Genomic DNA, 24,461 nt, shown 5'->3' with positions numbered 1-24,461 from the left:
CAAGGAGAATCTAACCATCACCCCCATGACATTCAATGGCATTACCATCACTGAATCCCCCACTATCAACATCCTGGGGGTTACCATTGACCAGAAACTGAACTGGACAGGCCATATAAATACTGTGGCTACAAGAGCAGGTCAGAGGCTGGGAATCATATGACGAGTAACTCACCTCCTGACTCCCCAAAGCCTGTCCACCATCTACAAGGCACAAATCAGGACTGTGATGGAATACTCTCCACTTGCCTGGATGAGTGCAGCTCCAACAACACTCAAGAAGCTCGACACCATCCAGGACAAAGCAGCCCGCTTGATTGGCACCCCATTCACAAACATTCACTCCCTCCACCACTGACGCACAGTAGCAGCATTTTGTACCATCTACAAGATGCACTGCAGGAATTCAACAAGGCTCCTTCAACAGCACCTTCCAAACCCACGACCACTACCATCTAGGAAGACAAGGGCAGCAGATACATGGGAACACCACCATAGATAAAAACAAAAAACTGCGAATGCTGGAAATCCAAAATAAAAACAGAAATACATGGAAAAACTCAGCAGGTCTGGCAGCATCGGCGGAGAAGAGCACAGTTGACGTTTCGAGTCCTCATGACCCTTCAACAGAACTAAGTAGAAATAGGAGAGGGGTGAAATATAAGCTGTTTTAAAGGGGAGGGGCAGGAAGAAGTGGGGGGGGTGGTTTGTAGGGACAAGCAAGCAGTGATAGGAGCAGATAACCAAAAGATGTCACAGACAAAAGAACAAAGAGGTGTTGAAGGTAGTGATATTATCTAAAAGAATGTGCTAATTAAGAGTGGAGAGCAGGACAAGCAAGGTAGCTCTAGTAGGGGTGGGGTGAAATAAACTGCCTAGTCGGAGGAACAGCACCTCATCTTCTGACTAGGCACTTTACAGCCTTCCGGACTGAATATTGAGTTCAACAACTTTAGATCTTGAACTCCCTCCTCCATCCCCACGCCCTTTCCGTTTCTTCCCCCTTCCTTTTGTTTTTTCCAATAATTTATATAGATTTTTCTTTTCCCACCTATTTCCATTATTTTTAAATGTATTCCACTCATGGTTTATTTCATCCCACCCCCACTAGAGTTACCTTGCTTGTCCTGCTCTCCAATCTTAATTAGCACATTCTTTTAGATAATGTCACCATCTTCAACACTTCTTTGTTCTTTTGTCTGTGACATCTTTTGGTTATCTCCTCCTATCACTGCTTGCTTGTCCCTACAACCCACCCCCCCCCCTTCTTTCCCTGCCCCCCCCCCCCTTAAACCAGCTTATATTTCACCCCTTTCCTATTTCTACTTAGTTCTGTTGAAGTGTCATGAGGACTCGAAACGTCAACTTTGCTCTTCTCCACCGATGCTGCCAGACCTGCTGAGTTTTTCCAGGTATTTCTGTTTTTGAATGGGAACATCAGCACTTGGAAGTTCCCCTCCAAATAACTCACCATCCTGATTTGGAAATATATCACCATTCCTTCGCTGTCGCTGGGTCAAAATCCTGGAAGGGAGGGTGTACCTACACACAGGGACTGCAGCGGTTCAAGAAGGCAGCTCACCACCACCCTCTCAAGGGCAACTAGGGATGGGCAACAAATACTGGCCCAGCCAGTGACACCCACATGCCATAAATGAACTTCAAGAAAAAGGAGAAACAGTTTCCAGTGACTGAGGTGGGGTCGGAGGGGGGTGGTGTGGTCAGTGAGCAGAGAACACAAATTTAATACCATAGTCTTAAGGCCAAAAAATGATCTAAAGCATCATTTTTCCATAATTGTGGGGCCAGATGATGAATTAGGAAGAGTTGTGTTATATGATCGTTCAATGAGATCATGTCCTAACCCCATGTACTTGCTTTTTCTCCATATTCCTTCAGATCTCTGGTTAACAAAAGTCTGTCAATCACAGTTGGAGACAGCGGAACAAGTGGTTTCAGAGAGTGGGAGCTGAAACAAACATTTTATGATTGCTTTGCCTCTGTAGGAAATGAAGACAAGCATTGTAGGAAATTACCCCAATTGGAAAAATGTGTGTTTAAATGTGTTAAACTGCCCAAGCTTACTGGGAGCTGTTCAATTGTTGAGTTTGTTTTAAGGTTGACTGGTCATCTGCAGCTCGGTAGAAAATGGAAAGGCTGGTAGATAACTGCCCTTAGAATCAGACAGAGATAAACTAAAGACATGTGGATCGATTAGAATAAAGAGAGGAATGTTTCAACTAAGATTGCCTAGGATTGTGGCAGAAGTTCACTTCCAAAGTTGCTGCTGTCTTGTTATTTTCTTATTCAGATGTCTGCATCAGCCTTTCCCATTATGGACTGATGTCCATAATTAGCATTCAATTTCCCAATCTTCCTGCTACAATACAATTGCGGACTGTGGCCAGTGGGTGGCAGTTTGGATCTGATTTTCCAGCTGCCTCCAAGTTCCACCTTCAACTGATTGTTGGGAGTTATTTTGCTTTTTTTCACTCAGCGGATTCTAACACCAGGGAAATAAAATGTAAGTGAGAAAAAAATACCTCCAGACTCCCAGTTCCATCTCCTACTCATGGACTTCCAGGAACTGCTCACTATAACTTTAATCTTGTTGACGTTTCGAGTCCTCATGACCCTTCATGAGTCATGAGGACTCGAAACGTCAACTCTTTTCTTCTCCACTGATGCTGCCAGACCTGCTGAGTTTTTCCAGGTAATTCTGTTTTTGTTTTGGATTTCCAGCATCCGCAGTTTTTTTGTTTTTATAACTTTAATCTTGATGGACAAACTAAATCTTATCCAGTTAGATAAACCTAGTGTTTGCACGGTTAGCTTAACAGATAACAAGCTAAGCAATTTAACAGGCAACATAAAAGCGCATTAGGAAATATTTTTACTTGACAGGCTGGCGACATTGTTTATAAATGCAGCAGAATCATTTATTTGGATGGAATACTGACCTGTGCTTGCTTCCATTTTATCCTGCAATTTAGACTGGAAATAAATAGGCTTTTCCAAGTCCTGCGCAGAGAAATGTATTTATTTCATATCTTGCATATAATTGTTTCCTATGCATTTACTTACAGCAATAACTCCAAACCTTACTCACCTTCAAATATATGTATATATTACAGGCATCCAGAAAATGCCATTTAACAAAAACAACAATTTGAATTTATATAGCACCTTCAATGTAACAAACCACCCCAGGGTGTTTCACAGGAACAATTACAGAGCAAAATTTGATACTGAGCCGCAGGGCAATATTAGGACATGAGGACCAATAGTTTGGTCAAAGAAGTAGGTTTAAGGAGCATTAACCTGAAAAGTAATGTAAACTGTCCTAGAAGGGATGGGTTATGAAGGAAGAAAGCAGCAGTTTAAGTTATGCAATCTAGAAACACAGCAACTCTGAGAAACCCTCATCTTTAAAATATATTGAGACACTATTTGCTAAAAGTAAGACTTGCATTTGTATAGTGCCTTTCAGGACCACCGAACTTCCCAAGGTCCTTGAGGTATATTTTTTGAGGTGTAGTCACTGTTGAAATGCAGGAAATGAAACCTGCATCAAAAAAAATCCCACTGAGTTTAATGGCGCTCGCTGTTATTATTGTGTAAATCATCTCACAAATTGTGGCAAGGGAGAGATTCTGTGTGAGCTGTGAATGGTCACATGGTTACTGGACGATTTGTGCCTCTTCACCATTAACTTTGCAAAAACAGCAACTTGTCCTCAACCTCCCCACGAGTCTCAAACAATTGCTGCATTTCCAGATTAATTACACAGCAAGTTAGGTCTAGTAATTGTCAGCTTAAGTAACTTTACAAGGGTTAAATAATGGTCAGTGATCGAAAACCAATCACATTTCCCCAGAAATAAACAATTATCAACGTGGATTCTCGTCCTTCAGTTTGTAAATTGTTTTTTGAAAGATGTTTTTAAAAGTCAAATTTTTAAATGATCATTTTCTCTTACATTTCCTTCCTGTCTCTTTTCTCTCTCTCTCTCTCTCATGCACTTTCTCCCTTTCTTTCAATCCAGTCTTCCTTTCCCTCTCTTTATTTCTCTTTCTCTTTCTGATTTCACCCGATTCCTTCTCTGCCGTTCCTCTGTTTCTTTCCCTATCCTTAAATCTAATTGGTTAAGGAAGGGAGACTAGTGGGCCCAACATTCATGACATATAATGGAGTACGTTAGACTAAGTTCCACTTTGAGATGGAGGGAAACCTGTAAAGGAAATGCTCACTAAATGTATCACTTCAATTCATTCACACATCCACTGAGGCATCAGTGATGCAGGGTGCAGGCAACCCTGCTTTGGTTATGGTGACATAGTGGCATCATCACTGGGCTAGTGATCCAGAGACCCAGGGTGATGCTCTGGGGACCCGGGTTCGAATCCTGCCCTGAAACATGGTGTAATTTGAATTCAATAAAAATCTGGAATTAAAAGCCTAAAGATGACCATGAAACCATTGTTGACCTGTCAAGCAACAGCCTGACATAGTCATCCTCACAGAATCATACCTTACAGATAATGTCCCAGACACCACCATCACCGTCCCTGGGTATGTCCAGACCACCACTGGCAGGGCAGAGGTGGCAGCACAGTGGTGTACAGTTGGAGGGAATTTCTCTGGGAGCCCTCATCATTGACTCTGGACCCCATGCAGTCTCATGGCTTACCTAAAGCTGAGGTGTCAACCTGGTTAGGCTATAACACAGGACTATGTGTCCCAAACGACATAAGGAGCAAGTGATAGACATGGCTAAGCGATCCCACAACCAGATCTAAGCTCTGCAGTCCTGCCATATCCAGCCATGAATGATGGTGGAAAATTAAACAACTCGCTGGAGGAGGAGGCTCCACAAATATCCCCATCCTCAATGATGGGGGAGCCCAGCACATCTGTGCAAAAGAAAAGGCTGAAGCATTTGCTACAATCTTCAGCCAGAAGTGCTGAGTGAATGATCCATTTCAGCCTCCTCCAGAGGTCCCCAGCATCACAGATGCCAGTCTTCAGCCAATTCGATTCATTCCACATGATATCAAGAAACAACTGAAGGCTCTGTATAGTGTAAAGGCTATGGGCCCTGGCAATGTTCCCACAATAGTACTGAAGACTTGTGCTCCAGAACTTGTTGCTTGCTGTACTGTTCCAGTACAGTTACAACGCTGGCATCTACCCAGCTATGTGGAAAATCGCCCAGGTAGGTACACAAAAACCAGGCCAAATCCAACCCAGCCAATTACTGCCCCATCAGCCTACTTTTGATCATCAGTAAAATAGCAGAAGGGGTCATCAACAGTGCTATCAAGCACTTGCTCAGCTGAGGCTCTGTCAGGGTCACTCAGCTCCTGACCTCATTACAGCCTTGGTTCAAACATGGACAAAAGAGCTGAACTCCAAGGTGAGAGTAACTGCCCTTGACATAAAAGCAGCATTTGACTGAGTGTAGCATCAAGGAGCCCCAGCAAAACTGGAGTCAATGGGAATCAGGGGGAACACTCTCCGCTGATTGGAGTCATACCTAGCACAAAGGAAGATGGTTGTGGTTGTTGGAGGTCAATCATCTCAGTTCCAGGACATCACTGCAGGAGTTCCTCAGGGTAGTGTCCTCGGCCCAACCACCTTCAGCTACTTCATCAATGACCTTCCTTCCATCATAAGGTCAGAAGTGGGGATGTTCGCTGATGATTGCACAATGTACAGCACTATTCACAACTCCTCAGATACTGAAGCAGTCCATGTCCAAATGCAGCAAAACCTGGACAATATCCAGGTTTGGGCTGACAAGTGGCAAGTAACATTCACGCCACACAAGTGTCAGGTAATGACCATCTCCAACAAGAGAGAATCCAACTATCGCCCCTTGATGTTCAATGGCATTACCATCACTGAATCCCCCACTATCAGCATCCTGGGGGTTACCATTGACCAGAAACTGAACTGCATTAGCCATATAAATACTATAGCTACAAGAGCAGGTCAGAGGCTAGGAATCATGTAATGATAACTCACCTCCTGACTCTCCAAAACATGTCCACCATCTCTAAGGCACAAGGCAGGAGTGTGATGGACTCCCCACTTGCCTGGATGAGTGCAGCTCCCACAACACTCAAGAAGCTTGATACCATCCAGGACAAAACAGCCCACTTGATTGGCACCCCATCCACAAACATTCACTCCCTCCACCAGAGATGCACAGTAGCAGCAGTGTGTACCATCTACAAGATGCACTGCAGGAACTCACCAAGGCTCCTTCAACAGCACCTTCCAAACCCACAACCACTACCATCTAGAAGGACAAGAGCAGCAGATAGATGGGAAGACCACCACCTGGAAGTTCCCCTCACTCACCATCCTGACTTGGAAATATATCGCCGTTCCTTCACTGTCGCTGGGTCAATATCCTGGAACTCCCTCCCTAACAGCGCTGTGGGTGTACCTACACCACACGGACTGCAGCGGTTCAAGAAGGCAGCTCACCACCACCTTCTCAAGGGTAATTAGGGTTGGGCAGTAAGTGCTGGCCCAGCCAGCGAAGCCCACATCCCGTGAATGAGAAAAAAAAGGCTCTTATCCAGATGAGGAGAAGGAGGGCCCATCACTGGTTGGCATAGTTCCAGGAGTAGCCAGAGGTAGCGAGGCCTCAAGGAGGCCAAGAGGCCAGTGAACATGGACCTCTGCAACAGTGCACACTGGCCTGAGTGTGGGCGTATCGCCAGCAGTGCTCTTATCTAGAAATCAGTAAAAGGCAATAACGAAGGTGTCCTCGTCTGTCCCAGGATGCGGTTTCTCACATCTGCCGGCTTCTCCAGTGTGAGCTGCGGCCACAAGGATTCTGGAGAGGTAAATGTGGACCTCCTGGCCTGTATTGTGTGAATATCTGTCTGGGAGCCATTTAAACATGGCACCAGATCTCCGGCTCATGAGGTAACGAAGGGGGCCGGTGACTTCATGCCCACGTCCCCACAAGATTCATCGAGTTCCTCGTGGATGCATAATTCATGAACTGAAAAGTGTAAGATCGTGTGTGTTCACCCGCCCTGCCTCAAAGCTGGCTTTCTTGCCCACCGCTGGACTTAGTATCCAGAATGGAAAATTCCGCTCTCTACCTCTGCTGGAAGCTTCGAGAAAGGTGCAGACCCAAATCAGACTGAAGCGCGGCCAAAGTGATTCACTCGATTTCACATGGCATCAGGTATCACAGTGAAGCCAGGTCATGAGCAGGTCACTACGCTTTTGTACACAGTGGGTGACTGTGTGGGTGACATCTTAATGATCCTGGGGATTGATGAGGGTAAAGCACAGATGCCAAAATCATTGACGTATTGGAGACATATTTCAATCTCCACAAGAATGCCACCAGGGAATGTGGAAAGTTCAATAAACGTACCAGAGACATGGGGACAGCATCGGTGCATTTACCAATGATTTGTACCGATTAGCAGAAGATTGTGAATACAGTGATCTGAAAAAGGAGCTAATTCACGACAGAATAGTTGTTAGAATAGTGGATAATTACCAGATAATTTGCACCTCCGAGAAAACTTGATGCTTGTGAAAGCGACTCAATGAAGTGAACAAGACAAGACGAGGAAGCAGAACTGGTCGGCAATCAGGGGAGAGAGAGAGACAGCCTGAATCTCAACGTAACAGATACAGTTGAACTTGTCGAATGTAAAAAAAAGGCAAAATAGAGAGAAGGAGAGACATAGAAACATACATACATACGAAATAGGAGCAGAAGTCAGCCATTCTGCCTCTCGAGCCTGCTCCACCATTCAGTAAGATCATGACTGATCTTCTTGTGTTTCAATTTCCACATCTACCCCCGATAACCTTTGATTCCCTTGCCTAACAAGAAACTATCTCCGTCTGCATTAAAAATATTCAATGACCCCACCTCCTCCGCCTTCTGAGGCAGAGAGTTCCAAAGTCACACAACGCTCTGAGAGAGAAAATCTCTCCTCATCTCTGTCCTAAAAGGGTGACCCCTAATTTTAAAACGTTGCCCCCTGGTTCTGGACTCACCCACAAGAGGACACATCTTCTCAACATCCACCTTGTCAAGCCCGTTCAGGAGATGGTATATTTTAACCAATCATGCCTCACTCTTCTAAACTCCAGTAGAAACAAGCCCAGTCTGTCCAACCTATGTGGCATGAAAAGTAATTGATGGCAGCAGGTCCACACTGACTGTTGCTGGAGCATCAGAGAAAGGCATTGGGCGCGGGAATTACCCTGCCAAAGTCACACAACATCACTGGGGCAAAAAGACGGAGCATTTTCAGAGCAGCAACAATGTCACAGCAGAACAACTGAGCAGGACGCTCAAAAAGAGAAAGTTTTAAATGGGAGAAGAGTCCATGAATTTGAAGATTCACAAGACATGGAGATACCCTTCTTAGAGATTAAAGAATTCATGGAAACGATTGGAGTGCAGAGATCCTGGTGAAAGATCACAGGACACTCTTTAAATTGGATATTGGAGTTTCTGTTCTTTCAGATGCTGAACCCTGATTAAACAGAAGAGTCCTTCAACAATCCTACAGGGACCAGGAGGAACAGAATTGAAGGTTCTGGGAGAATTACCAGCTACTTTAAAGCACAGAGAAAAAGTAATTACTGAAGTAGTGTATGTAACTGAAGATCAGAGTTGTTCACTTTTAAGTAGAAAGTCATGTGTGGAACTGAACAGAATAGAAGAAATAAACTGTGAAAGTCAATCAGGAGATTTCAGACCTGAATTCCCAAAAGTTATTTACAGGATTGGGAGAGTTAAAAACACAGTATTGTATGACACCAAGCCCAAAAGCAAAACCAATGTGTTTATATACACCCAGAAATGTTCCATTTCCATTACTTCCAAAGGTAAAGAAAGGGACTGACTCAATGGTAATGTACCCATGGACCATGTACCATGTACCATGTCATCCATATGACAAACAATTCCGTGTGAGTCCTCTAAAGATTTGACAGTGTTCTTTGAAAGATCTCTGATGCTGATAATACTCCAAAGGCTAACTTGTTAAAACAGAATCTTCCAAGCGATGTTATGAACGTTGTGAGAAGCCCAGACTCCTCTCCTTGTGGCATTTGCCAGAATCGGCCTAATTTAGAGAATATTGAGCTCTTCCCTAATCTTACTGAACACTAATCTACTGAGACCATTGGATTTACTTCTCTTTCCCCAGCTTTATTGATTAACACATCTTCTTACGGAATCGTTTGGCTTCGGAACCGGTACTATCCCTTAGCACCAACTTGTTGGCTTTGTTACAGGTGAAAATTGTCATAACGCTGTAAACCTGTTACAATTGGGAGTTATTGAAACTACTCCAACCCAACAACACAAGCATATTAAAGCATAATACTGAGGATGCTGGAGATTTGAAACAAAAACAGAAAATGCTGGAAAAACTCAGCAGGTCTGGCAGCATATGTGGAGAGAGAGACAGAGTTAACGTTTCGAGTCAGTCTGACTCTGCTTTGAAACTCCCCTTCGGGAATTCAAACCTCTGAGCAAGAGTCATACAGACTGGAAACATCTTTTTCTCTCTCCATAGATGCTGCCAGACCTGCTGAGTTTTCCAGTGCTTTCTGCTTGTATTTATGGACATCGAATGGTTAAATAAATATGAAAATAACACTCACAAATCAACAACATTCTTACATTTAATCAAGAAACAACAATACGTGCTGACTGACCTATCTAAGTATTTAAATATTATCAGGACCCAACCTTTTCTAAGTTGGAGGTTTTTGTGGATCTGATGAAGCAAGGGTTAAGAATTTTAATAAATCTTGCATAGTCAGCAAAGGTTACCTGAGGGAAAATGTTGCTATATCCCCCTCCCACCCCCTCCCCAGTGACTAATGTCTGCAGGGTTAATAATGATTGTATCACCTCATTTCATCAGATTCTCGAAGCAGCGATTGGCTGTGATTTGGACACAGCCTGAGTCCCAGGAGAATAAGTTTCCAGAGTGGGTTGGTTCACCCAGCGAGACTGATCTTTCTACTCCAGTTGAGTTTAGTCCATTCACAGCTGAGAAAGACTTTGTGTTACTTTTTATTTGACTCCAGTGATCTCTGCATCTTCGAGAAGTGTTGAGGTAATGACAGAAATGTTTTAAGCACTTGCATGTTACGTTTATTCAAGTACAAACTGACAGTCAAATTACTGAAACGTCTACTTAACAGTTTGAAAAATATTAGGTGGTGTTGTATCTTGAATAAAAAACTGAGAGGACTAGTAATCATTTATAACAAGTGAACAATAATTTATTTAAATGAAAGACCTGTATTTGAGCTGATCGGAAGGAATTTTTAAAAGTTGCTATATTGGAAGTGACTGCCTGTGTTTAAAAAATCGCCTCAGGAAAGGGATTTTGTTAATTGTCATGGAAGTTTATTTATGTTCAAACTCTCACATTCAACATATTCCAATTTATTTCATGACATTCAGCAAAGTGACTTATTTTTCAACCTTTAATCTGTGCATATTTTCATTGACTTTTAGACTGTACGTAATAGAATATTTTGGGGAGTTTGAAATCAGCCTGGAACATTTGTAGAAAAGACAGGTAGTAATTGTCAGTGACTGCCTCAGGGGGATTGTATTGTCTGATTCAGTCCTAATGGATGTTAGGTGATGTTAGGCAGCTCTACAAGTCTCACGTACCCCAATAGAGAGCAGTATCTTAATGCCATCTGTAGCAGCTGTCATTCACCTGCCCTGGTTGATCTGTTGTGTCCCGAACAGTAAAATCAGGTTGCTGAACTGATTCTCAAAAATATTCAGGTCGGATTCATACAAATCTCAACCCTGATTCCAGCTCTGAGCTGAGTGAACCAACATGACACATCTCTAGCACAAGGGAATGCGGTGATGTGACTGACATCTAAGCAGGAGGTTTTACTTTGAGTGAGTTTGACACTTTAGATGTAAAATGTTTAAATCTTGCTTAAGATCTTGCTCCAGGGATTTCAGATGGAAAGTTAGATGCATTAATGCTTTGCGAAGCCTTTTTAAGAGAGGCCAATCTGCACATGTAAATGTTTACAGTTGCATTTTAGAAGTGAGTTTTCTGATGAACACAGTATAACGTTTTGACACATTTAATAGAACACACCTTAGTCAGGATTTACAGACATTTCCTTTAAGACACACTGTGCAGTTTCTCTCATTTTCATTTTATTTGCTCTCAGATTCCAAGCTGCATGTATCCCGTGGGACCTGATAGCAACACTCGGACATGACCTTTCTAGAGATAAGGGGTAGTCACAGATAGATAGTCCAGGGTTGTGCATCATTTGAATCCACCTCCCTCGTTCAGTTGAGAGTCTTTCATGTTTTTTTGTCCTCCTTCGTTTCTTTCTTGAATGACTTGGCTTCTTGCTGGTGAACATGATCTCCTTACAAAACAAAAACAGAATTACCTGGAAAAACTCAGCAGGTCTGGCAGCATCGGCGGAGAAGAAGAGTTGACGTTTCGAGTCCTCATGACCCTTCGACAGAACTAGTTCTGTCGAAGGGCCATGAGGACTCGAAACGTCAACTCTTCTTCTCCGCCGATGCTGCCAGACCTGCTGAGTTTTTCCAGGTAATTCTGTTTTTGTTTTGGATTTCCAGCATCCGCAGTTTTTTTGTTTTTATGATCTCCTTTACATGTTGTCTCAATGCATTCACTTCCAGCACTGAGAACTGAATAGCTATAAGGAATGAGAATCCATCTGACATTCAGAAGATATCACACAACAGAGAGAAAAAACTTTATTAAAATAAAAACTACGGGGTTGAGTTTCCAATTTGGGCATAATTGGGAAATGTTCTCAAAATTGTGTTGGTTAAGTAACGGTTCGAATTTCATTGAAAATTCATTTGCATAATCCCAAATGTAAAATCTCCCGTGAACGAGTGTGGTCAGTGGATTGATCGCTGTTTATTTTAATGATTATTCTGTGATGTGTTTAAAACCCGGTGCAGTTTTATTAATTCAGCTGAAAATGGGTTTATCACAAAAATAAGTGTTTTAACTAAGAGTTGTCCAGTCCCCACCCTGTAACCTGATTGAAAATCACTGGTAATGTTGTTCTAAAACTCTACGGATCTATTTAACCAGTTCACTGGTGTACACCAGTCAATTCATTTGTAACGTCAATTTGTTTGTAACTTAAAAGAATCTTTGACACAGGAAATTGTTTACTATGTGCTGACTGGTGCCTGTGCTACAGTGAAAACGAGCACAATTTGGAGAACATTTCTGAATCAGCAAAATCAGTGGAAATGCAGAGTTTTAAACTGGGCTGTGGCCAGTTTAGTGGGTGGAACCTGAGTCAGGTGATTCCATCAAGATCGCGCCGATATTTCGGGTGCAGAGCCCTGACCCACCTGAATACCCCTGCACCTAGTCTGTCTGGGAGATGGGGTTGTTAGTTGGCCCAAAGGTTTCTGCTATTTAACAATCTACCCGACAACTGCTATTGGAATTAGATTTTATCGAGCGATATAGAGTGCTGGATTTTAATAATAGATCCAGGAATAGATATGTTGCAATTTTAACCCAATATTCATTAGTAACCTAATATTCCAGAGCTATGACTTAACTGGATCAGAATCCCGTTCCTCATCTCAGTTATCACACAGCCTGTGCTGGACTTTCACTCAATGCTTTTCTGTGATGTTATGGGTTGATCAGAATGGGTAACTGGTGACATGTTGTTTGTTTTAAACAATAGGAAATATTTGGAAGTTCCATTAGACACTGGATACCTGGTGTAACATTGGGATTAACTTTTCCCCTATCACATTGTTACTTTTCAGAAACTCAGTATTAGTAAGTTCCTTAATTATATATTTACTGCATTGTGTTCTGTTACAGCATTAATTAGTTAAAAATTATATATGTGAGTTACATAAGCTTTATCATAGATTTTACAGCCCAGATGGAGGCCATTCTGCCCATCACCACGCTAATGATGCTAGCACTTCAGTTGGAGTTGTCTTAACTTATCCCATGCCCCTGCTGTTTCCTCATATCCTTTAATATTCTCCCTTTGCAAATACTGATCAGGTTTTCACCTCAGTGTCAGGCGCCACTCCTGGTAAAGTGCTACATTCCAATAACCCACTGTGTGAACCAACAGAAACTCAGTAAAACAAGACAGACGTGTCTTGTTGTGTCAGCTGAGGTTCCAACCCTAGTAAAGAAGGGAGAGCAGGAGAGGAGAGTGTTTGGAATGTCACTCTGTAGAACATCAGTGTGTGAACTGTGGGGACAAACATGGTCTGCACGGAGAGAGGGAAAGGTTGTTGCTGCACATTTTGTGAGAAGGTTTTGTCATAATGTCCATCGGCCCCTGAGGTAACCAGGATGAAGAGGGTTTTTGTGTGATCTGAGGATGGAACTGATATTTATTTGTTTGCCTAGTTCCCAGTTCGAAACTTTAGCTGCTTACTCATCTGTTTATGTTGAGAATCACAAATGAGACAGGGCTGGATCCCAGGGGTCAGTGCTCGGACCCGTGCTCAAACCTGGCCTTGCATGGGCTACAGAGCTGCTGGCCATCCAATTGGCCAGAGGTCTCAAAAGCGGGACTTCCTCTCCAGATGTTAAATGACTGCGGGACATTCGGTATCAGTGGGAAAGCATTCCCCACCAACTCTTAGGGAAGTGGGGTAGGAAACACCACCATCTGAAAAATCCTGCCCAGTGTCTCTGGGGGGGATTCCCTTGGCCACAGGAAGTAGGTGAATCCAGAGAGTCCGTGTCAGTCCTGCTGTGGGCTAGAGGGAAATACCTCGATAGTTTCCACAATGTGATTTATCTCCCTTCCTGAAAATCGTTACAACAGTCACATTCCTGAAGTTCCAAATCCCTAGGATCAGGGCATAGAGTCATGATGTCAGCAAAAGCCCCCCAGCTTTGAAGACATCGGGGACACAAGTTTTGTTGTTTTTCATCCATTCGATTGTTTGTTGCAGTTCCCCCTTCAATTCACCCATGGATTCCAGCACCGGGGACTGGGGTGAGAGTCTGGGGAGCCGCAGCTGTCACTTAGGGTTTGAAAACAGAGCAACCATGGCGTCAGGACCATGGTAACAAAGTCCACCCTGTTATTCCAAACCATAGGTCACTTTCATCTGCACCTTCTGCCTTTATCAATGGTGTTGTTGATCTGTGCTCCCTAAAAGCTGCTGAAACCTGTGACAAAGAGAAGGATTTTGGCACTTGGGGCTCCATCTGAGATGCAATGTACACAAGTTGATCCAGGATGTGTAAGACTCCAGGGTGTGGGAAGAACACATCGAGTTATGGTGTATAGATGTTGCAATCTCCAAAAACCTGCCCATAATTTGCCTGAAAGGGTAACATGTCTCTCCAGCTGAGGTAAACCACAAAATAACTTGGCATGGAAAGAGAAAGCTGTCAGGGAATAATTTATATTACTTCTCTCTTACTTAATTGGTTAAAATGTGATTCCAGTTTTCTTTTTGCTCCTATTGAATTGTTTATCTCTACCACATGTACAATGTATAGAACCCATTACTTTACCTGAACAGTGGCACTCCTAACACCCAGAGAGTGTTGGAAATACAGCAGCTGCAATGGAGAAAGTCACAGTGTGTGTGCGCCTTGGCCACTTTGTACAAGATATTAGTTGTCAGGTTCCTGGCCTGTGGCTGTCAGTGAGTTAACAGTCACAGGGTTCTGAGCTGTGGTGATTCCCAGCAATGTCACAGTGGGCTTTCAGACGACTGTGCCAACCAATGAACTGAAGAAAAAGTCTGTTTATACAGCAAGCAGAAACACAAACAAAGTTTTTAAAAAGTATCTATGATTTACAGAAAGCAGAACTCACTCATGTGGAGGCAGGTGGGACTGATCTGTTCCCCCTCACCTCCCTCTCCCCCACTTCTTACTCCTGTGCATCCCCAAACCCTCACATCGCCTTCCCACTTACTATGTCTAGCTGCCCCCATTACCCCTCACCCCCATCTCTACGCATCCTCCCCCCACCTTGTTATCTCCCTCTCCCTTTATTGCCCACCATCCCCTACCCCATAGAGAAACACAGAATCTCAGAATTGTCACTGTGCAGAAGGAGGCCCATCGGCTTTCTGAATGAGCATTGTGACTCAGTGCCACTCTCCCACTTTGTTATAATCCTCTAATGCCCCCTTGAATGCCTCGATTGAACCTGCCTCCACCACACTTCCAGGCAGTGCATTCCAGATCCAAACCACTCGTGTGAAAAAGTTTTCTCTCATGTCGCATTTGCTTCTTTTGCAAATCACTTTAAATCTGTGCCCTCTCATTCTCAATCCCTTTAGGAATGGGAACAGTTTCCCCCTATCTACTCTATTCAGCCCCCTCATGATTTTGAACATTTCAATCAAAGCTACTCTCTGCCTTCTTCACAAAGGACCACAGTCCGGTTCTCCAATCTATCTTCATAATTGAAGTTCCTCATCCCTGGAACCAATTTTGTAAACCTCTTCTGCATTCTCTCCAATGTGTTTACATCCTTCCGAAAGTGTGGCAACCAGAACTGTACACAATACTCCAGCTGAGGTCCAACTAGTGTTTTATATAAGTTCATCATAACCTCCCTGATCTTGTACTCTATGCCCCTATTAATAAAGCCCAGGATACTATATGCTTTATTAACTGCTCTCCACCTGTCCTGTCACCTTTATGACTTATAACTCACTCAGATCCTTCTGTTCCTGTACACCCTTTAGAGTTGTACCCCTTATTTTATATTGTCTCCATGTTCTTCCCACCAAAATGCATCACCTCACACTTCTCTGCATTGAACTTCACCTTTCACCTTTCTGCCCACTCCACCAACTTGTCTATGTCCTTTTGAAGTTCTACACTGTCCTCGCAGTTCACAATACTCCCAAGCTTTGTATCATCCGCAAACTTTGAAATTGTCTCCTGCACACCAAGATCTAGATCATTAATAGATATCAGGAAAAGCAAGGGTCCCAATACTGACCCTGAGGAACTCCACTACAAACCTTTGAAAAATATCCATTGACCATTACTCTCTGCTTCCTATTTTTCAGCCAATTTTGTATCCATGTTGTTACTGTCCTTTTCAATCCATGAGCTATAACTTTTCTCACAAGTCGGTTGTGTGGCACTGTATTAAATGCCTTTTATAAGTCCATGTACACCACATCAACAGCATTACCCTCATCGACCTTTTCTGTGACCTCTTCAAAAAACTCCAACAAGTTAGTTAGGCACAAATTTCCCTTAAGAAATCCATGCTGGCTCTTCCTTATCAACCCATATTTTTCCAACTGACTTTTAATTCTATACCGAATAATTGTTCCTAGAAGCTTCCCCACCGCTGAAATTAAACTGACTGGTCTGTAATTACTGGGCTTATCCTTACAACCTTTTTTTGAACAAGGGAGTAATGTTTACAATTCTCCTGTTCTCTGGCACCTACCCTGAGTCTAGGGAAGACTAAAAGATTATGGCCAGTGCCTCTGCAATTTCTACCCTCACTTCCTTCAATATCCTTGGATGCATATCATCCAGTCCTAGTGCCTTATCGACTTTAAGTACTGACAGTTTATTCAATATCTCCTCCTTATCAATTTTGAACCCTTCTAATGATAGAGTTTCCTGGTCTGTCACCGTGGCCTGGGTAGAATCTGCTTCCTTGGTAAAGACAAATGCAAAGTATTCATTTAATTCCTCAGCCATGGCCCCTGTCTCTATGTGTAAATCCCCTTTCTGGCCCCTAATTAGCCTACTCCTCATTTACCACCTTTTACTCTTTATACACCTATAGAAGACTTTGGGATTCCCCTTTATGTTGGCTGCCAGGCTTTTCTCATAATCCCTCTTCGCTTCTCATATTTGCTTCTTCACCTTCCCTCTGAACCTTCCGTTTCAGCTTGGTTCTTAATTGTATTTTCTACCTGACACCTGTCATACTCCCCCCATCCCCCCCCTATTTCCCCCTTTCTCTCATCCCTCTTCCCCCAATTCTCCCACCTGGTTTCACAATGATCATGTGACTGTATGAAGAGTTTTTGGAAAAGTTTCTGATTTCCCACAATGCATCACACTTAACTAATTCCTGAGTTTAAATTCCTTCAGGGGCCTCAGCCTCCACATTCCTGTAACCTCCTCCATCCTATAACCCGGCCATTCCTCTTACTCTAATTCTCTCCTGAAACCCTCCAGCCTCTTCAAATTTAAGACCCTCAACTTACTTGACCAATATTTTGGTATCCTTTCTTTCCATTCCCCCCTCTCTCCCACATTCCCCCTTCTCCCCATTCCACCCTCTCCCCATTTGTCCCCTCACTTCATTTCCTCCTCTCTCTATTATCCGCTCTCCCCATTCACCCCCTCCCCATTCCTCCTCTCGTCATTCTCTCCCTCCCCCCAATTCTCCCCTCTCCCCATCTTCCCATTCCCTCCCTCTCCCAATTCCCCACCATCCCCATTCCCACCCCTCACCACTCCCCCTCTCCCTATTCCATCCCTTTTCCCCCCTGCCCAATTTACCCCCTTTCCCCATTCCCACTCTCCCCATTCCCATTTCCCCTCTGCCTCTTCCCTCTCCCTATTCCCCCTCTCAATTTCCCCATCCCATTCCCATTCTCCTTATTCCCCCCTCCCCATCCTCCCCCTGCCATTCCACCCCTCCTCATCCCCCCTCCCCCCCATACCCCCACCACCCCCCACCCCTCTCAGCAATGTCTTCTTCTTTAGCTCATTTCTTTTTTTAGTCGAAGCCTCTGTTGGACGTCTTGTGACATTTTTCTACTCACAAAGCTGAACATTATGATTAATAATTCACCAGGGTGTCAACAAATTTAATGACATTCTAACAAGAGGGAAAGTGACCTTTTCAAGCCTTTATCCAATTACCTTTTCACACTGCGTGCTGTAATGAAGGAAGTTCTTGTATTGCAGATCAAAAACTGCACAAAAAGATGCAAACTCTAACTCTCATCACATGCTTGGTGGCCACAGTGTTTGCCAGCCCAGTAAGTATCACTTCTTCAAAATAAGAAACTACTTGCTAATTAAAATAAATCAGAAATAATATGATAACTTTTTAAATTGAATGTTTGCCAAGTCTAATTCTCCTGATTAATCAGTCCATGTATCACCCTTAAAGGACATTGTATGAAGCTGGTGAAATTGTTTGAAAAGACTCACTGCACACCCAGATTAAATATTTGTTGTATTGTGAGGGGTGTTGCTTTAAGCACACACCGATAAATTTCATGGCAGTGCCTGGGAACAGGGAGGATTGAGATACCCGTGTACAGGGAAGATGGTCTCTGAGGAATAACTAATAGAAGGTAAAGCAGGGAGAGGTCTGTAGGAACTTGTGGATGAAGCCATGAATAGAAAGGTGAGCAAAGATCATTAAGCCTTGATCACGCTCACCCAACCTCAGAGAACAGATAATATTTTCAGCCAATAATAGGGAGAGCTCTGGGTGATTCAGCCAATAACAGGGAGAGCTCTGGGTGATTCAGCCAATAACGGGGAGAGCTCTGGGTGATTCAGACAATAACAGGGAGAGTTCTGGGCGATTCAGCCAATAACAGGGAGAGCTCTGGGTGATTCAGCCAATAACGGGGAGAGCTCTGGTCGATTCAGCCAATAACAGAGAGAGCTCTAGATGATTCAGCCAATAACAGAGAGAGATCTAGATGATTCAGCCAATAACAGGGTGAGATCTTGATGATTCAGTCAATAACAGGGAGAGTTCTGGGTGATTCAGCCAATAACAGGGAGAGCTCTGGGTGATTCAACCTATAACAGGGAGAGCTCTGGGTGATTCTCCATCAAAACTCTGGGAAGTTTTCCCCCAAAATTCTGGGTGATTTTCCCCAGAAGACTGGAAATTTCTCTCCCAACTCCCTGAGAGATTCTCCTCCAAAATCCCAAAGACAATGGTGTCTGGAAACTGAAAGCTAGAGTAAGTTACTCAGTTCCAGCGACCATCCTGATAATTCCTTTGTATGATTCACAATGTCATCCATTTAATTTTTCAGATCCGTAAAGCCAGAGATATATCCAGCAGTCGGGAGGTAATTCACCTTTTCCATCATTCTTACAATATGGTTCCTTTAATCTGTGCTTTTATAAAATAAAATCCTTTTCAATTCATCTATAATGTAATATAAACATATCGAAGTGCTTCACAGAGACACTAGAATGGATGCTTAGCCAAACAACGGGCTACTCGGAGGACTGACCAGGGGCTTGGTGTGGGGGGTGAGGGGTGGGGGGGGGTGAGGGGTGGGGTGTCGGGGGTGGGGCGTGTGTGGGGGGGTGGTGGGATGGGGGGAGGTGGTAGTAAGTTCCACCAAAATCTAATAATATCTTGATTGTAAAGTCATCGAACCTATGTGAACCACCTTGGACCATTTCTATATTAAAGTCATTATAAATATGGAAGATTTTGTTCTGTGTACTTTAGTGTGTTTTTTCAATTCAGTCTAGCTATAGGATAAGCTGTAAGAGCAATTTATAATATTACATTGTTGTTCTGTAATTACAGAATTATTATCAGTATTATCGACAGTTCTATCCATCTATTTACAATCGTTACTTTCCTTATCGACCTGGATTTCCCATTCAACCTTATTATCCCTACTTGCCCTCATTTCCTGGCTACTACCCAAACTACTACCCTAATTATAATATCCCAAACTATGGACGTATACCTGTATATCATGGTTTTGCAAGGAACTCTAAATCCCAACTCTCAAAGGTAAAAACAGGTAATGTGGGAGATGGTCCACAGGAGTACTCAGTAATCAGCAATACTAGACCCCTCAGTATGAGTTCTGAGGTTTCGTTTGAAGATTCAAGCAGTATGGAAGATAATAATTTCAGGATACCCTTTATGAATGTACCATATGATATACCCGATTATGGCATACCAGGAGATCCAGATTATGGAGTACCAGGAGATCCAGATTATGGGGTACCTGGAGTACCAGATAATGAGGGACCTTTTCTGCCAGTCAATGAGAGACCTTTCGCACCTGGGGTAGATACCAATGCTGTGGATGTTGGGTTCAACCAACAAAACTCCCAGGAACTGGCTACTGAAGTTTCTGATACAGAGGAACCTGCTAGTGTTCTCCCATACTCTGACGCTGTGCAAGGAACGGACTCATTGGGATTAAACGGTGAAGATGATTCCATGATTGGATACAGTAATGAGGACATTCGCCAACAAAACACAATGTATGAGCTGGCTGGATTTGATGTGATATATGATCAAACCCTGAATAATGAGGAATTGGCCAATCAGCACATGTCAAATGGAAACTTGGATGAAGATGTTCAAACTCTAGAGGATGAGGTATTTTTCCCTTTCTTCAATTTATTGCTAGACAGCCTAAGAGCTTAATTAGTTGATAAGATATAAGGGACTGAATCTCTTCAGCTTTTTCAGCATTGTTGACACTGTGATCTGGCCAGGTGAGGATTCATTAGTTTCCCAACATTGTGTCGTTAGGAAAACTGCCCACAAAGGATGTCTCAGCATCTCTGGCATCCATCACATTGAATCGACAGCACTGAAACAGGCCACTCAGCCCAATTGGTGTTTCTATTCCTCACCAACCCCTTCCCACTCTAATTACCACTGTCCCTGTTTCTCTCTCATGTTTGCATTGAGACTTCCCTTCATTGCTTCAAATTTCTACCCCAATGTTCCGTCAAATCCCAAACCAACATTTCAGTGCTGAGAGGCTGTTACTCCTGGCTGGAGAATCTGGGACTAGGGGTCATAATTTAGAGTAAGGGGTCAGCCATATAGGATTGAAGTGAGGTGAAATTTCTTCACTCAAACGGTTGTGAATCTTTGGAATTCTTTATCCCAGAGAGCTGTGGATGTTTAGTCGTCAAATAGATTCCCAACTGAGATTGAGTTTTTGGACACTAAGGGACTTAAGGGATCTGGCAGGAAAGTGGATTGAGGTGGATGATCAGATGTAATTCTGAAAAGTAGAGCAGTCTCAATGGGCTGAATGGTCTACTCTTGCTTCTATTTCATATGTTCTTACGTTACCACAAAAAGCAGGAATGGCTGCAGTGCTGGTCCCTTCCTATCACCATAATATGGGCCCAACTTCAACCTGGCACTTCTCAGTATAATAAACTTTTAAAAAATGGTTAGAAGACAGAGATAAAAACATATAATATTTATCAAAGGCACCAATTTACAGATTTCTTGGAAAAACAAAATGAAATCAGTACCCTGACTACAATGATTGGTTGTCTGAGGCAAAAATATAACGGTTATATAAAAGAGTGTATCCTCTAATGTAAAAACGTAAGAAACACCCCTTGGGTATATTGCAGGCTGTTTTATTTAACTCTTCAGGATAATCAGAGGTCAAAATAAACCATGATTTACTCCTTTTCTAATTATTGGTCTCATTAACATTAAAATGCCATGAGATTTACATTGTACCTTTATATCAGTCATACAATTTAAAACTGAGAATGACCAACGGTTCTGCTTCAGAAGACCAAGACGTTAATAATCTATTGATATCCTGTGTGGCGTTTTTCTGGTCTCAGAGACTGTTTCCTCTTTCACTTTATCCTGAAGAGTTAAAGGTGTTAAAACAAACAGCCTGCAATATGTACAAGTGGAGCTTCTTTCATTTTTAAGTTAGAGGGGACACTGTTTTATAACCATTGCATGCATTTTAGACAGGCTAATCTTATACCATCCTTGCCGACAAAAACAATTTTCGATAACTTTCTTCCCTTGCTTTACCATGGTTACAGACTGCTGCTCCAGACACTACACCTCGGCCTCAATTTTCAGGATGGCAGGGGTTTGGCCCCCTACCCTCCCTGCCCTGGGCCCTTGGCCCTTGGCCCTTGACCCTTGGCCCCCGCCATCCGAAGAGTCACAGGGAACATATCCCCGCTGACTCCAGCCAGCCCAATGCCATTTTACCTTTTAATGAGCACTGATTGGCCGACAGCTCGTCAGTCCCTCCAGACACAGCGCTGCAGTGGCCGGAAGAGGCACTGCAGGGAGCGGCCTGGCACTAAGTCCCAGGGACCGGAGGATAGTTAAATAGCAGGGGTTCCAGGGCAGGGAGGGTAGGGAAGGCCTGGGGGGGGGTGGTCACCAGGGGGATGATGGAGGATCTTGGGGGATAGGCCGGGGTGGGAGGGAGCTCCGGATGTCACCAGGCCTTAAGGAGGGGTGGAACGCTCCCAGTCAGCAAGGGGCTTCTGACAGAGGCAACATCCCCCCTTCCCACCCGAGATCAAACTTACTTTATTTTTGCGTTTCCCCCCATGAGCTGACATCCCCCCCGCCCAGCCTAAAAATTGAGGCTGGGAGGTAAAGGTCATTAAGTGGCTATTTAAGGGCCTTAATTGGGAGAAGAGTGGCTTCCTGTCCGAGGCCCTGCCCGTCCCAGCGTAAAATCACGGGGTGGACAGGAACCCGGAGGGAATTCCATCCAGGCAATTTCATGCTCTCCCCCACGTGGCCTCAGAACTCGCCAAGGTGGGTCGGGGGGAGGGGCAATGTAAGATTCTGGCCCTGGTGTTTAGAACTGTTTTCCCCCGGTCTCTCCAGGCCACTTTAGCCACAGCCTTCCAGACAGTCTACATAACACTTTTCCAATTTGGATATCTTTTTGGATATCATGCCTCTTGAACAGTCAGTTTAACAACCATTTTAACCAAACTCAGCCCATTTAGCAGGTAATTAATCCAGGATTATAGTCAATCCTTTACTTTCCTTGAAATTCGCATTAGAATATAACAATCTATACCTACTTTTTGTCTGTCACATTTGGGCTGTCATATTTCAAGGTACTACACTTCATTACAGATGCAAAACAACCTTTAAAATTCCATTTATTGTTGGGGTTTTCTGACCCCAATTCTACAATCTATAAATTGTTTCCAATCCCTCCAATTGCAGCTAATCTCCAAATACAAATCCTTTTGCCTGTAGACCCAGAATAATGGTATCAACTCAGAGGACGTAGACTCAATAGTACTTTCCAGTGATGAGGACATTGATGGAATTGACTCCAATCTCAATGAGGAAGATAATGATAAGGAATCAAATGAAGATGACAGTCATGAGATTAATGCTGAGATTAACAATGTACAATATGAAGTCAGTAAGTAATACTTCATGGTGGATTTGTTAGTAATAACATGAACAATTTGTTTACTTGGCTCATACTCGTCCTGTCCTGTTCTTCTAAACTAAGCATCAGTACCTTTAAGCTAGAACTAAAGTTTGTTTTCACAGTTCCATTAAGAGCAATAGAACGTCATTGTAGTGGCCAGAGATGACTGTTTCTCTGGGGCTTGGGACTTGCTTGCGTGTTTAGCCTGATTTTTCAATCTATAGTTTTTACCCTTTTGCACTTTCTTGGTGATAAAGTAGGAATGGTCCAGTCTAGAGGTACCCAAAGCAATGGTTGAGGTTTCCAGGAACAGATGGGCTGAGATAGAGGTTCACTGTTCCAGGTCATGTAGACAGTCTTGGTGATGGAGAGCATATGGGGATTGAAGGTCAACTCTGGGCCAAATAATAAAAGTGGCAGAAAGTTTTTTAGGTCTAACTGAAAATTCACTTATTGCATTCTTTGTGTTGCAGAGGACAGTAATCCCTACTTTGTCTTTGAAGATGCTGACTAACTGAGATGAAGAAGATGTTGGACCTAAACTTTGATTCATAATAGACATTGCAGTCTTTGATCTATCAAAATGTTACTGATGGACAGTTTATGTCACTATTATCACTGGAAATATTAAACAAGGAAAGTCTTCTCTTACGGTTTAAATAAAAACATTTTATTTGGGGCATAAGGCTTTCTGGTGTTATATAGATTATGTCTTACAAAATGCCGAGCAATTCCTCATGGATGGCTTCAAGATTCCACAAAGCTGGCACTATATCTACAAGAATCTAAATAGCTATTTACTTGTAAACAAATAATTTTGTTATTCATTCTTGAGATGTGGGAGTCTCTAGCAAGACCAGCATTTGTTGCCCATCCCTAATTGCCCTTGAAAAGGTGGTGGTGAGCTGCCTTCTTGAACCGCTGCAGTTCCTGTGGTGTAGGTACACCCACAGTGCTGTTAGGGAGGGAGTTCCAGGATTTTGACCCAGTGACAGTGAAGGACCAATGATATATTTTCAAGTCAGGATTGCGTGTGGCTTGGAGGGGAACTTGTAGGTGCCGGTGTTCCTATGTATCTGCAGCCTTTGTCCTTCTAGGTAGTTAAGTTCACAGGCTTGGGGGGTCCTGCCAAATAAGCCTTGGCGACTTGCTACAGTTAAATTAACTATTAAATGTCAGGGCACATCTGTTTCACGTAGCATTAATACTGAATCACCAAAGAAATATAAGATCAAGGACTTTGATATCAGATTGTGAT

General features: G+C 43.2%; 1 protein-coding gene across 2 annotated transcripts; it reads left to right on the top strand.

Annotated features, from left to right (window-relative positions):
- Positions 1 to 10,002: 10,002 nt before the first annotated feature.
- LOC121283152 lies at positions 10,003 to 24,151 on the top strand. Of its 2 annotated transcripts, XM_041197317.1 has the most exons (6): positions 10,003 to 10,127; positions 17,967 to 18,040; positions 19,064 to 19,099; positions 19,573 to 20,385; positions 23,020 to 23,191; positions 23,677 to 24,151. In XM_041197317.1, exons 2-6 carry the CDS (start codon positions 17,987 to 17,989, stop codon positions 23,715 to 23,717), a joined length of 1,116 nt encoding a protein of 371 aa, XP_041053251.1. In that variant the 5' UTR covers positions 10,003 to 10,127; positions 17,967 to 17,986; the 3' UTR covers positions 23,718 to 24,151. The 2 variants fall into 2 exon arrangements, with proteins under 2 accessions (XP_041053251.1, XP_041053260.1); XM_041197326.1 differs by lacking the exon at positions 23,020 to 23,191.
- Positions 24,152 to 24,461: the final 310 nt, after the last annotated feature.

The sequence above is a fragment of the Carcharodon carcharias genome, chromosome 1 (assembly GCF_017639515.1).
Source record: "Carcharodon carcharias isolate sCarCar2 chromosome 1, sCarCar2.pri, whole genome shotgun sequence".
Classification (NCBI taxonomy): Eukaryota; Metazoa; Chordata; class Chondrichthyes; order Lamniformes; family Lamnidae; genus Carcharodon; species Carcharodon carcharias.
Note: the sequence above shows the minus strand (reverse complement) of the source record. Positions and strands in the feature narration are given on the sequence as shown.